The sequence below is a fragment of the Phacochoerus africanus genome, chromosome 4 (genome assembly GCF_016906955.1).
Source record: "Phacochoerus africanus isolate WHEZ1 chromosome 4, ROS_Pafr_v1, whole genome shotgun sequence".
In the NCBI taxonomy this organism is placed as follows: domain Eukaryota; kingdom Metazoa; phylum Chordata; class Mammalia; order Artiodactyla; family Suidae; genus Phacochoerus; species Phacochoerus africanus.
Window position 1 is genome coordinate 70,092,895 of NC_062547.1, and position 13,393 is coordinate 70,106,287.

General features: G+C 50.2%; 1 protein-coding gene across 11 annotated transcripts in view; it reads left to right on the forward strand.

The window, feature by feature from the left end:
- SMARCA4 (SWI/SNF related, matrix associated, actin dependent regulator of chromatin, subfamily a, member 4) overlaps positions 1–13,393 on the forward strand; it is a 93,697-nt gene that overhangs the window by 39,642 nt on the left and 40,662 nt on the right. For all 11 annotated transcript variants that reach the window (XR_007134462.1, XM_047777083.1, XM_047777085.1 and 8 more), the window contains 5 exons: positions 1,867–1,988; positions 3,417–3,567; positions 4,954–5,117; positions 10,960–11,026; positions 12,167–12,277. Coding sequence is in view for 10 of the 11 variants with exons in the window: in XM_047777083.1 (XP_047633039.1) it covers positions 1,867–1,988; positions 3,417–3,567; positions 4,954–5,117; positions 10,960–11,026; positions 12,167–12,277 (615 nt within the window). In the remaining variant the exon portion in view is untranslated. The remainder of the gene's footprint in view (positions 1–1,866; positions 1,989–3,416; positions 3,568–4,953; positions 5,118–10,959; positions 11,027–12,166; positions 12,278–13,393) is intronic.

Here is a 13,393-nt window from a genome sequence, read left to right on the forward strand (position 1 = left end):
CCTCTGTTGAATGCACAGCCTCAGCCAATAATATGCTTTCCCCATCTGTCCCTGAGGTCCTCAGCTCCACCGATAGTATTGCTGGCCTAGGCCTCTACTACTGCTACAAAATGAGTCCTCATCAGCCTCGGCTCTCAAGCCTCATGGCCTGCCCCGCAATCCGCCCCTGGCAGAGTCTTCATGTCAGAGCTGGGGTGGGGAGAGATGAAAGCACTCCCAAGTAAGAATGCTACAAACTCCCACTATTACTCAAAGCTCAGTTTTTTAAGCATTGATGCTTTTCAGATTCCTCGAGCTCTGAAATGGTTGCCTACACTATGTTTTTTTTTTTCGTTGTTGTTGTTGCTTTTTAGGGCTGCCCTCAAGGCATATGGACGTTCCCAGGCTAGGTGTTGAATCAGAGCTGCAGCTGCTGGCCTACACCACAGCACAGCAACTCGGGATCCAAGCCACATCTGAGACCTACACCACAGGTCCCAGCAGTGCCAGATCCTCAACCCACTGAGCGAGGCCATGGATTGAACTTGCATGCTCATGGATACTAGTCGGGTTCGTTACTGCTGAGCCTCAACGTGAACTCCTTTTTTTTTTGCCTATGTCACTTTTATCCAGTTTAAAGTCACTTTTTGAGGGGAAAATTTTCTGACCTCCTCACTAGGACTTACTACCCCTATTTTAATTCCTCATGAGGTAGTATCAACTAGGACAAATCTTACCACTTATGATTTGTTTGGTCAAAATGTTTGTGCTGTCATCACCAGTTCACTCCAAATGATCTATACAACCATTTTGCAAGGTCCAGGGGAAATCCCACTGGGTTTTGATTGGAATAATTTAACAGAAAAGATGTATATATATTTCAGATTTTTAGAATTTCCATATACACACAGCATTTCACATGATTTATACAGGAATACAAGGGTTGTTTAATATTGGGAAATATATTTGTATTTTATCAATATGACGTCAAACCCTTTATTGTCTGCTCTGTAAATAGTGAAAAATCTCTTTAATGAAACATAACATTCATACTTACTTTACAGGTTTATAGAAAGCCACTTAGTAAACCGTGATGCCTGTTATCACCAGCATCCTTTAGCATGTTTTAGTAGATATTTTGGCCAAGTCGGCAAGGCTGGAAGTAAATCAAAAGGAATAAATACTGAAAATTGCTTATAAAATGTTTAATTCCTAGGAAAATCCAAGAGAATCAAATGAAAAACTGCTTTAGTAGTGTACCTCGTGTGAGGGAGACTGGGAGCAGATGGATTCTACTAGTGGCAGCAAAAGTACGCAATTACCCTGAGATATTCTTCAAGAGAAGTGTTTGGACACTGTTCTATCATATGCTGAGCAATTAAAAGAAGACGCAGGAGTTCCCGTCATGGCTCAGCAGTGATGAACCCTACTAGTGTCCATGAGGCTCAGATCTGGCATAGCTGTGGCTGTGGCATAGGCCGGCAACTACAGCTCCAATTTGACCCCAGCCAACTTCCATATGCCGCAGGTGTGGCCTCTTAAAAAAAAAAAAAAAAAAAAGAAGATTCAGATAGGAGTTTCCACTGTGATACAGTGTACAGTAGGTTAAGAATCTGACTGCAGAAGCGAGGGTTTGAACCCTGGCCCGGCACAGTGAGTTAAAGGATCTGGGATTGCTGTAGCTGCAGCTCAGATTCTATCCCTGTCCTGGGAACTTCCATAATTCGAGTGTGGCCATTAAAAGAAAAAAATAGATGCAGATAAAAGGCCTAGGATAGGAAGAAGGCTTGTGGATTACAAAGACATCATCTGTTTGCAAAAGTGTCTTTTCCCAGGAGCCCTTTGCTGTGTTGTGACCTTAGGTGACTGGGGCTTGTCTCTTGGTAGGAGGAGGAGGAAGAGCAGCCGCAGCCAGCACAGCCTCCCACTCTGCCGGTAGAGGAGAAGAAGAAGATTCCAGATCCAGACAGTGATGACGTCTCTGAGGTGGACGCTCGGCACATCATTGAGTAAGACACCCCGGCACTCATTCCCAGCCTGCTGTGGGGCTGCACTGGCGAAGCTGTCAGTACCCCAGCTCCTCCTCAGATAGCACTGTCCTGCTGGCAGCCATTGTGGGACCATAGGCACTAATTTGGTTTACTTAAGATTTCACTGGTTTCTTTCTTTCTTTTTTTTTTTTTTGTCTTTTTAGGGCTGCACTTTCGGCACATGGAAGGTTCCAGGTTTGGGGTCGAATTGGAGCTACAGCTGCCAGCCTGTGCCACAGCCATGGCAACATGAGATCCAAGCCTTGTCTGCAACCTATACCACAGACAGCAGCAACGCCAGATCCCCAACCCACTGAGCAAAGCCAGGCGTCAAACCTGCATCTTCATGGATACTAGTGGGTTTCGTTTCTACTGTACTACAACGGAAATTCCTGAATACTCTTAAATAGAGGTTTGAGAGTATTATATAAGTTCTAGGTATGAAGGGAACCATTGTAACAAACATGCAGTCCTTTTTTTTTTTTTGTCTTTTTAGGGCTGCACCCAAGGCTTATGGAGGTTCCCAGGTTAGGGGTTGAATCAGAGCCGCAGCTGCCAGCCTATGCCACAGCCACAGCAGTACTAGATCCGAGCCACATCTGTGATCTACACCACAGCTAACGGCAATGCTGGATCTTTAGCCCACTGAGCAACGCCAGGGATTGACCCGGTGTCCTCCCGGGTGCTAGTCAGATTCGTTTCTGCTGAGCCACAACGGGAACTCCAGCGTACAGTTTTTCGAATTCATAAATATGTAGGAAAAGCCCCCAGAAAACTAAGAAAACCCAGCTCGCTGTGTAAGATTTGTTAGAAGATAAACAGAAACCACAGCAGAGTATAAAATAATATGACAGATGTTGTATCACATGTATCTGTACATTAATTAAATGTAAATAGTTAAGATCACCTTTTTTTTGGCCACACCTGTGGCATGTGGAAGTTCCCAGGCCAGAGGTTGAACCTGTACCCCAGAAGTAACAATACTGGACCATAAACTGCTTGACTACCAGGGAACTCCTAAAGTCACTTTTTAAAAACATTCCAGATTGGATGACAGTACAGTCAAAGTATAAATGATTCTGGTTTATGTGAGGCTGTTGAGTGTACGTTTTCCTTTTAGGCTCCTTAACTCTCAGTAGAGGGAGTGGGCCAGGTGACCACCTATGTGCTATGTCTGTGCTATGACACTGAGTTGATTCCTGTTCTAGGAATGTGGGGTGACCCACAGCACCTGGAAGTCCAATCTTGAACCCCCCCCGGTTTAGTATTTGCTGCCTTGCCTGCAGCTACACTTTGATTTATATTCCGTCTCAGGCCATAAAGCTGCTCTGCACAGGCTTTGGCAGAAGCACAGTTGTCATAAGTAGGTATGTGTGTCTTCACATGCCATTTTGATCTTGCTCCCAGGAACGCCAAGCAAGACGTTGATGATGAGTATGGCGTGTCTCAGGCCCTTGCTCGTGGCCTGCAGTCCTATTATGCTGTGGCCCACGCCGTCACCGAGAGGGTAGACAAGCAGTCGGCGCTCATGGTCAATGGTGTCCTCAAGCAGTACCAGGTACGTAGAAGGGGCCACATCCACAGAGCAGTCTCGACCAAGGGCTTCCCTGGTGGGTGGACTGCTGATGTCAGGCAGGCCTGAGTTCACAGTCCACTCCTTGTCTCTGTCAACCTGCTCTTCCCCTCTGAGCCTCAGTTTCCCCCTCTGCAAAGCAGCAGCACGATGTGACCAGGAGGAAATGTAATGGTGCAGTAAGTTGGTATCTGCTGTGTGCTTAATACAAGCCAACAGAATGGAGCACTTAATATAGGCTGCTAGTGTTGAATCCCCCAGTATCCCTGAAGTAGGTGCTGTGGTCATCCAGATTCCATGGGGGGTTGGAGGATGACTGCGGAGGGGTGGTATTTGCTTGGAATCATACCGCTTGGGAATGGCCGAGTCAGAATGGGACCCTGGTGTGGGCCCGTGGTGCTCGGTACATCCTTCCTGGGGGTCTGTGCAGAGTGAAGCAGCGATGAAGGAGAGCTTGGCTGTCCAGAACCAGCAGCCCTAGACTCAGCTTTCTTCTGGGACATGGGGCAGCAGTCCCTCCTGCAGGTCCTATGAGGCTGAAGAGATGACGACTCTGAAGCAGGGCCTGGCCTGGAACAGCCAAGAACAGTAGTTGGCCATAGTAGAAATTTCTTTCTCTGTGACACCACATCCCAAGCTCATCTGTTAGCTCCCAAAGGGTAGCTGGTTTATCTCCAACCAAAAAACACGTCTCCCTGATATTCTGGTTGATTGTAACCCCTGAACCCCAACTTTCCTTGAAAGAAGTCTCAGAACCTCCACGCTGATGTCACATCCCAAAGGCAAATCCAGTGATCTTTGGAACTTTCCAAAGGCCAGTGTCATCAAAGAAGTTAGAATATAGCCAGAACTTAACTTGCTGAATCTGCCACCAAAGTTTCCAAATCTTTGGAAAATGATCTTTTTAACTGTGTGTGTGTTTCAGAAAGCCTTGCAAGCTTTGGAAACCCTTCAGTTAAATTTTGAAGTGATATTCAGGTAGTTGGTCATGCGGTGCACTTGTCACCGAGTTCCCCTGATGCCCCAGTGCACTCCTGGGTCCAGGGTTGCGTGGTTGAGGGCAGCTTGGCCCTGGAGTGCTGCATCTCTTGGTGTCAGCTGGTGACAGATGGATGCTGTGACAGTTAGAGATCTAGGTGTTTAAACCTATACCCAGGAAAGACATGTCATAGACACATCCTATTAGCACCGCAATGCTGTGGTTTCACAGCAAGGGTGGCTGAGGCTGAGGAAAGGAGTGGGCTGGCTTAGAGCTAAATAGCAAATGAGGATGGGCGGGCCACGGCTGGGGCAGAACCTGTGAGTCTTCAAGGTGCTGGGAACACTCTTCAGCCTGACCCGGGCTTCAGTCCTGGCTGCCTCTCCTTGCAGATCAAAGGCTTGGAGTGGCTGGTGTCCCTGTACAACAACAACCTGAACGGCATCCTGGCCGACGAGATGGGCCTGGGCAAGACCATCCAGACCATCGCTCTCATCACGTACCTCATGGAGCACAAGCGGATCAACGGGCCCTTCCTCATCATAGTACCTCTCTCGTGAGTGTCCCCAGCGGGAGGGCCCGCAGCCCAGCCTGCACTCAGATGCCTGTGTCTGGGTTTGCTTGGGCCTCGCGAATGAAGGACCACAGCCTGGGTACTTTAGACAACAGGCACTATTTCCCTGGGGCCACAAGTCTGAGAACAAGGGGTGGGCAGGGCTGGTTTCTCCTGAGACCTCCCCTAGCCTCCCAGATGGCCGTCATCTCCTGCGTCCTCGTATCGCCTTCCCTCTGTCTGTGTCCCTAATTTCCCTCTCCTGTAAGAAAGTCATGACAGTCGTGGCGGACTAGGGCTTGTTCTAGTGCCCTTGTTTTTACCTCTTTAAAGACCTTATTTCCAAATCTAGTCATTTTCTGGGGTGCTGATGGGGAAAGACGTCAACATAATGAATTTGGGAGGGGACACAATTCAGCCCATGGCCTGCCTCTGGGGTCTAGGCATAGGATAGAAGAAGGGCAGGTGACAGGTTATCACTATTGGGGCAGCTCTCACAGGATGTCCTCAGTGTCCTCTTCAAGCTCCATGGCCAGCAAACTCCACCCAAGCTTGTCACAGGAGTCAGATAAGCTCCCACTAGAAACATAGAGTGGAGCCGTTTGAGCAATCACTGTTTCCACTAACTGCTGGGGCCCTGAACCTTGTTGGACGCATTCCAGCCTGGTCCAGGCAACACAGACACTCAGGGTAGTGGCATCTGGGTACCTAAATGGCATCCAGAGGCAGCTTGATCATTCACCACCTCTTGGTGCCGCTGTCTTCTTCCTCCCATGGGGTACCTTTCCAGGGGCCACGATTCTTCAGGCCACTCTGGGCATCTTCTTCCCAGTTTTTCATGTGCCACAAAATGGTTCTCCTGCCCCAGGGTTTCTCTGGAAGTCCCAGGACTGGTTGTCATTGACCCAGTTCATGTCACATGTTAGGCAACAGTACAGTCATGGGCCTGGGGTATGGTCTGCTGTAATGTGGCCAGGCCTGGCTGTGTGCCCTTGGCCTGGCTCTGAGGAGAACCCCCTTACATTTGGCCCAGTGGTCAGAAGGAACCAAGTCCACTTCAATTCAGTTGTCGAGGGGGAGGATGGGGAACCAAGCACTCATCCCCTGAGCCCTTGAGAACATGCCCTCCTGTCTGTAAGATGGCCGAGAGTTCCCGTTGTGGCTCAGCGGGTTAAGAACCCAACTAATATCCATGAGGATACAGGTTCAATCCCTGGCCTCGCTCAGTGGGTTAAGGATCCCGCGTTAACACCAGCTGGGAAGTAGGTTGCAGATGGGGCTTGAATCCGGTATTGCTCTGGCTGTGGTGTAGGCTGGCAGATGCAGCTCAGATTCGACCCCTAGCCCAGGAACTTCCATATACAGTGGGTGCAGCCATAAAAAGACAGGGATAAAAAAAGACGGCTGGTCCGCCAAAGGCCACACACCCAGGGCTCAGGGCCCCAGAACCCTCCCAGAATTTACCTGGAAAAGTTGATTTCTTGCTTCTGCCTTTTGGTCTTCGTGAAGTGTAAATCTGTCTGCCTTGGCAGAAACAGATCTTCATAGAGAACTATTCCCACTGGGCAGCATAAGGTCCCAGGCCTGGCAGGATGGACTTAGCTCGTCCTCCCCCATGGTCAGACCCAGCTTGCTTCGCGGCTTCTGCCGCTCTTGTCTGTGCACTGACTCCCAGCCCTCCAGTGGCTCTCATCCCCCCCCTTCTATTTAGCTCCCCAGACATGACCTTACTCCTCTGGAATAGCTCTGTCCAGCATGCTGTTCTACAGCCTGAGATTTTTTGTTTCTAACTTTGCATTTTGAAATGATTTCAGACTTATGAACAATTACAAAAGTAGTATATAAAGAGTTCCTATATACTTTTCACCCGGCCTCCCACATTTCATATAACCTTAGGACAGTTTCAACACCAGGATAGTGACAATTTGACAAGTCATTGTTACCTGTTATCAAATCTAGAGACACTATTCCCATGCTGTCGATTCCCCCACTGAAGGCCTTTTTCTGGTCCAGGATCCCACTTTGCCTTTTGTTGTGTGCCTGTGCCAGTTCCCCAGTCCCTCTGTGTCCTTCATGATCTTGACACCTGAATCCTTCCCTGGCCTTTGGGGCACTGTCCCTCAGACTGGATTCGTGTGATGTGTCTTCTTTCTGGAATTCTGGCAAAAAGCTCCGGGAGGGGATGCCCTGCCCTTCTTGGGGCCCTCACGTCCGGAGGCACAAGCCAAAGGGCTCCATGACAGGAGAGTTACTTTGGTCTCTCCTTACGTGGTCCCTTCTGCTTTCCACACATGAACCGAAGAGTTTACCTTTGTAATTCATAAGTATCTTGTGGGGAGGCACTTCTGTCAACATCCCATTTCTCATCATACTTTCCACAGAAATCTCATCCCCTCTCGGATGAGCCTTGCCTGACATGATGGTCACTGTGGGAAGTGGCAAGTGGTTTTTTTTTTCTTTTTTTTTAATGATGATTTTTATTTTTTCCATTATAGCTGGTGTACGGCGTTCTGTCAATTTTTTACTGTATAGCAAGGTGACCCATTCACACATACATGTATACATTCTTTTTGCTCACATTATCATGCTCCATCAAAAGTGACTAGATATAGTTCCCAGAGCAAATGGTTTTTTCATCATTCCTTCCACAAGTGCTAGAATTCCACTGTAGGGAATTCTCTTCTCTCATTTAATTATTTAACCCTTCATATCAGAACCACTATTTACTTTGTTTAAATTGTCCCGTGTTTGGCCTGGAGAGATGCTTCAAATTGGTTCCCATGTCCTTTCAACACCTCCCTGCCACTGCAGTATTGTTGTTTACAATAGTATTGGATTTACAGAAAAGTTGAAAAGATAGTGCAAAGAGCTCCTCTCTACTCTCCCCTGGCCCCCCACCTGTGGTGGATGACATCACACATGACCATGTCACCTTTGTCACCACCAAAGAATCAGCACTAGCACATCACTAGTAACTAAACTTTATTTGGACTATTTCCTTAGTTTTCGCCAATTTCCATTGTCAATTCCAGGATCCTCTGTGACATTTAGGCTTTTTGTCTCCTCAGCATTTTCTGGTCTGTGATCATTCCTCAGACTTTGAATATTTTTGCTGACCTTGGTGGTTTTGAGGAGAACTGGTCAGGAGTTTTGTGGGATGTGCCTCGGTCTGCATCCCTTTGGTGATTCCCTCATCTTAAAACGGGATGATGGCTTTTGGAGTGAAGACCAGAGGTGAAGCGCACCTCTCATCACCTCACATCAAGGGCGGTTACTGTCAGCGTGACTTTTCACTCTTGAGGTTGACCTTGATCGCCTGGCTGAGGTAGTGTGTGTCAGGCATCTCCACGATGAAGTTTCTCTTTTCTCCCCTTCCGTCTTGTATCCTGGGAAAAAAGTCACTAAGTTCAGCCCACAAGTTGGCAGATGAGAGTCATCTCCTTGAAGGGGAGGTCACCTCTTAAATTATTTGGAGTTTTTCTTTGTGGGAGATTTCTCTCTTCTCTCTCATTTGCAGATGTATTCAGTGATTTGTATCAGTGTGGACTTAATGGATCTTTATTGTATACTTTGGGCTGAACTCCAGTACTAGTTTATTTTGTTGCTCAGATCATTCCAGCCTTGGCCATCGGGGGTTTTTTCAGTGGGCTGCTCTGTCCCTTTGACATGCCCCTATCCTTGTGGGGGTTTTTGAGCACTTTTTTCCTTTTTGGCACCCTAAGATGCTCCAAGCTCAGCTGGTGCATTTCCTGCCCAGGCCTAGAATCAGCCACTTCTCTAGGTTTCTCTTATTAAAAAATGGTCATGGAACCCAAGACCCGGGCGTGAGGTGTGCTCCTTGCTTCTGGGGCATCACTGCTTCTAGGCCTTCCCTGTGCAGCGCTAGGAATACACGTCCTGACCCTCGTGCACACGTGCTGATGTGATTTGCATCTGGTCATCTGTGTCTCTGTGTAGCTAAGTGTGACCACGCTGCTGTCTCCGACTCAGCTGGGACCACAGCGCTGGTTCTAGTCTTTCCCTTCGCTCATATGTTGGCTCCCAGAGTGCATTTACAGCACTTTCGGAATACTTAGCCTGTGAGAAACAGCCTCACCACCTGGGGTACAGTGTTTAGACCCAGCTCCTTTGACCTTAGACTTAACCACTTCTGGTCAAAACATCATTTCCCCAGGTTACTTCAGTTGATTGCTTTCCCCTATTCCCTTCAGTGAAGTTATGTGGTAGGTTGATTTGCAGCCTTTACACCAGCAGGACCTGATCTGCAGTCCTATGTACACTGAGGTCCTGTCTGTTGAGTGTCATCTTCTGCAGGCCAGAAGAGCCCCCTGTACCCTGGGGAACACTTTCAGACCCCTAGTGTCCTGCTGTCCTGTCCACCATTGGGATGTGGTGTTCTCCACCATGAATTTGCTTGTCTTGACCTCTCCCTCTGCCCTGTTTCCTTACTTCCCTTCCTGACTCTATTCGGCTCTTCTCCCCCTCTGCCCCCAACACCTCAAGTTTTGGCTCTTGGCTTCTCTTGATGCCTTGACTGTCCCTCATTGCTCCCTGCAGTAGAGAACCAGACCTCAGTGACTGAACCAGGGCAATCTTGGTGACCCTCAGTGAAAGAAAGCCCAGAGCCAGGTGGCCTAAGGCCGACCTGGTGGCTTCAAGCTGCCAGGATCCAGGCTTTCTGCAGTCTTCCGCTCTGTCATCCCCAGGCTTTTACCCTCATGGTTGCAAGACGGCTACACTGCCTCCATCATCTCCTCTGGGTTCCCATCATGATGAGCGGGGCCAGGAGCAGCAAGAGCAGCTGAGTCCCCAGCCCTACCCCCAGCCCTGTCCCCTCTACCCTCCTTCAAGAGCTTTCCCCAGTTTTCAGCCCAGTGACTTGAGCTTCCATCTCATTGGCTCGGATTGTGTCCACCTGGTTGGCCCTGACTGCTAGGGGTTCAAGGGAGACACAGCAGTACCCTCAGTAGAACTTCTTGGAGGGAGGAGCTGGGTGAGCCACAAGCAGTTTCTACCACTTGGCCTTTGAGTCCTGTCTTTACAAACCCCCCAGTCTAGACTATGAGTGAATTCCCTCCCCCACTGAAAATTCTATGTCCCAGTGTTTCTCTAAGAGCCCTCCCTCTCCAAACTTGGTTTTATTGCTGCCATCACCCTCTGCTGAGGCTATCTCATATAGTCTGGAGTGGCTTGTCCCTCCTCACCCGCCCCCACATCCAGTCACTGCCCGTCTCCCCCCCTTTCCCCCCTTCCTGACCTTGGGTCCTCAGCCTACGCTCCCCTCCTCCAGTCTTCTGCCTGGGCCTGGCTTGGTCTCACCTGCCCACCGTCTTCATTCTGTCTCTTACTGGACAGGAAGCTGCAGTGGCTGCTGTTTTCATTTCGAGGTGGCCCCAAGACCCTGTGGTGCCTCCTGTAGCCCCAGGCATAAGCCCTAGCCTTCTGAACCTGAAACGAGGCACCATGAGTCTGCGTTTTTCCTGGCAGTGATCCACAGCAAATGGTATATTCTCACAGGGGCCTGTCACTGCACAGTAGTGACAGAGGACTGATCTCCAAGGTCCAGATCCTTGGCCTGGCCCTCTCTGGCCACCCTGCTCCAGCCCAGGCCTATCCGGGCTCCTGCCACCTAGTAGCTGCTATCCCTGTACCCACCACTCTACCTTTGTGTGTCCCTGTGTCACCAACCCGGGGCACCATCCCCTGCTTCCTTCAGTCAGTCGGTTACTGTGCCACCTCCGAGGTCACAGCTACGGCGGCTTCATTTTCTTGTGGATGTCATTGTGGACAGTGAGCTGCTGGTGACAGAACTAGAGCCTAACCACCCCTTCCTTGTTTCCACCAGAACGCTGTCCAACTGGGCATACGAATTTGACAAATGGGCCCCCTCCGTGGTGAAGGTGTCATACAAGGTATGTGGCAGCCTGAGGAGGTAGGCGTGGGCGCAGGGAGGGAGGGAGGGATAGAGGGTGGGGGGTACATGTGGGTGAGGAGGGATGTCAGCTTGTATTGGTGATAAAGTGTACATGTGTACGTTTTCTTCTGCCATGACTAGGATCCTGCTGTTAACGCAGGGTTTGGATCATTTTGTTTTGAGAAGAAATGCTGAAAAAGAAGCGAGGTTGTGAACTCATTTTGTGGAATGTGGTGACATTAATGCATTCACTGATAGCTAATTTAATTATTCTCACTGAGCTTTGGTTAAAACCCATTCACATAGGATGACTTAGTGAGTGTCTACAATGGGCTGCTTTGTGATGGGGCATGTGAGCCCCGTGCAGGCCTGCTCTGAGTGCCACCCCTCGATCAGTTCTCCTGTGAAGTGGGGACGCATGGTGCCTCTTGTCCTTGTGGGGGAGAAGGCAGAGAGGGCCTCACGCAGCCACTTAGTGGCAGAACCATGGCAGCTGGGCTCCCAGGTCCAGGCTCGCCACCCTGTGCTGTGAGGCTCACGGCCCCATGATAGGGAGAAGCGGGTCTTGGCAGAAGGAACAGCAGGTGTAGGGAGAATTTGTTGAGGTTGGGGGACCTAAAAGTCATTCTGGGGACTTCCCTGGTGGCACAGCAGGTTAAGAATCTGACATTGTCACTGCTGTGGCACGGGTTCAATCCCTTATCCAGGAATTTTCGCATGCCTCAGGCGTGGCCTAAATAAATAAAAGTCTCCACTGGTAAGAGCTTATGGGAACTAGCCAAGCTCAGTCTGTCTGCAGTGTGAGCTTGGAACAGGGGAGGTTGGAGCAGATTTTCTGGGGAGGGCTGGAGCTGCCCTCAAGGAATAATCACGATGATCTGCACTCGTGTGGAAGATATGGAGGCCTGAGGTGGGGACCCAGGAAGAGGAGGGTGTGGGAAATGGAGCTGGTCAACCATCAGGAGCAGGACAGATGGAGTTTCAGGCAGCATGTTCTCCAGGAAGCCCGGGCCACAGAGGGCCCCCACTCCTCTCCACTGCCTGCAGTTGACCCTCTACACAGCAGGGCTGGAGGATGGGCCAGCAGCCTCAGTCAGGACCCGGAGGCTGAGGCACGCGTGTCTTCTCTCCCTCACAGGGCTCTCCAGCAGCCAGACGTGCTTTTGTTCCTCAGCTCCGGAGCGGCAAGTTCAACGTCTTGCTGACCACATACGAGTATATCATTAAAGACAAGCACATCCTTGCAAAGGTAGTGTGTTTACTTGTGAAACAAGCCAGCCCAGGCTGTCATGTGCTGTCAGGGGCCCCATGATCCTGCCCAGGATTGTCGTGTACGTCACGCTTCCCATCTTCTCAAGGCCCCTGCAAGTCATTTCTCAGTGATTCCCCTGCACATGCATATAAAGACAGCTGCTCTGTCTGTGAATGGCCCTGATCCAGGTGACCTTGGGTTTGCCTCTCTGCCTGTCCCCAGGCTGGCCCTGGGTCACGTCCAGAGATGAGTGCTGTCTAGGCAGCACTTGGACCAGCTCCTCTCAGGTTTTCTGTCTGAAGAGCCTGGTCACACATGGACCTGCCTCTTCTGCCTGCCGTGTCCCTGGCAGAGCCGTGGCGAGGCCCGCTTGTCTCCACCTTTCTCTAGACCTCCCTCCCTGGTGGCTGTGTCTCCCACCACAACCCACAGGAATCCGGCCCACAAAGCAGGCAGGATTCAGCATTCAGGGCCCAGGACTCTGAGGTCCTGTGTGTTCCATTGGCCTTGGGCCACTGGGCTGGCACCTCTGCTGGGGGCCTCTCAGCTGATGTAGCTGTCAAGGCAGCTGAATTACCAGGAACAGATCATGATCCCAATGGAAGACAGGCACTGTCCTGTGCCTGCAGAAAGTGAAAGTTCTTTCCCTGGTTTGGAAAAGGACCGAGCCAGAAGTTGCTACATCTGGCCTCACTACGGTGCAGGGGAGTAAAGTCCATGGTTGACCTTTGACCCCATGGATGGAGATGTTTACATGTTACCACACCTGTGGGTCTTCGTCATACCGATGATATTTGGTGCTTGGTCTACATCTCTGAGCTGCAGATAAGGAAAGTGAGGCCCAGGGAGCTGGGGTCCAGTGTGCCTACCTTGGGACTTGCGCTGCGGCTCACCCTTCTGACCTAGTAGAGAGCCAGGCCCGTCCCAAGCGTGGGAACAGGGCTCTGAATATCCTGTGTTTATCTGACAGTGGCTTTAATGGATGTAAATGCCCTGTTGTGGGGGCTCCTCTCAGGAAATGGCTGCTGCCCGCCCCCACCCTCCTCTGTCAGTTCTGCCTTTTTTGCCCAGTGCACCTGACATACACTGCCTCCTTTAGGCCACCCTGGGTCC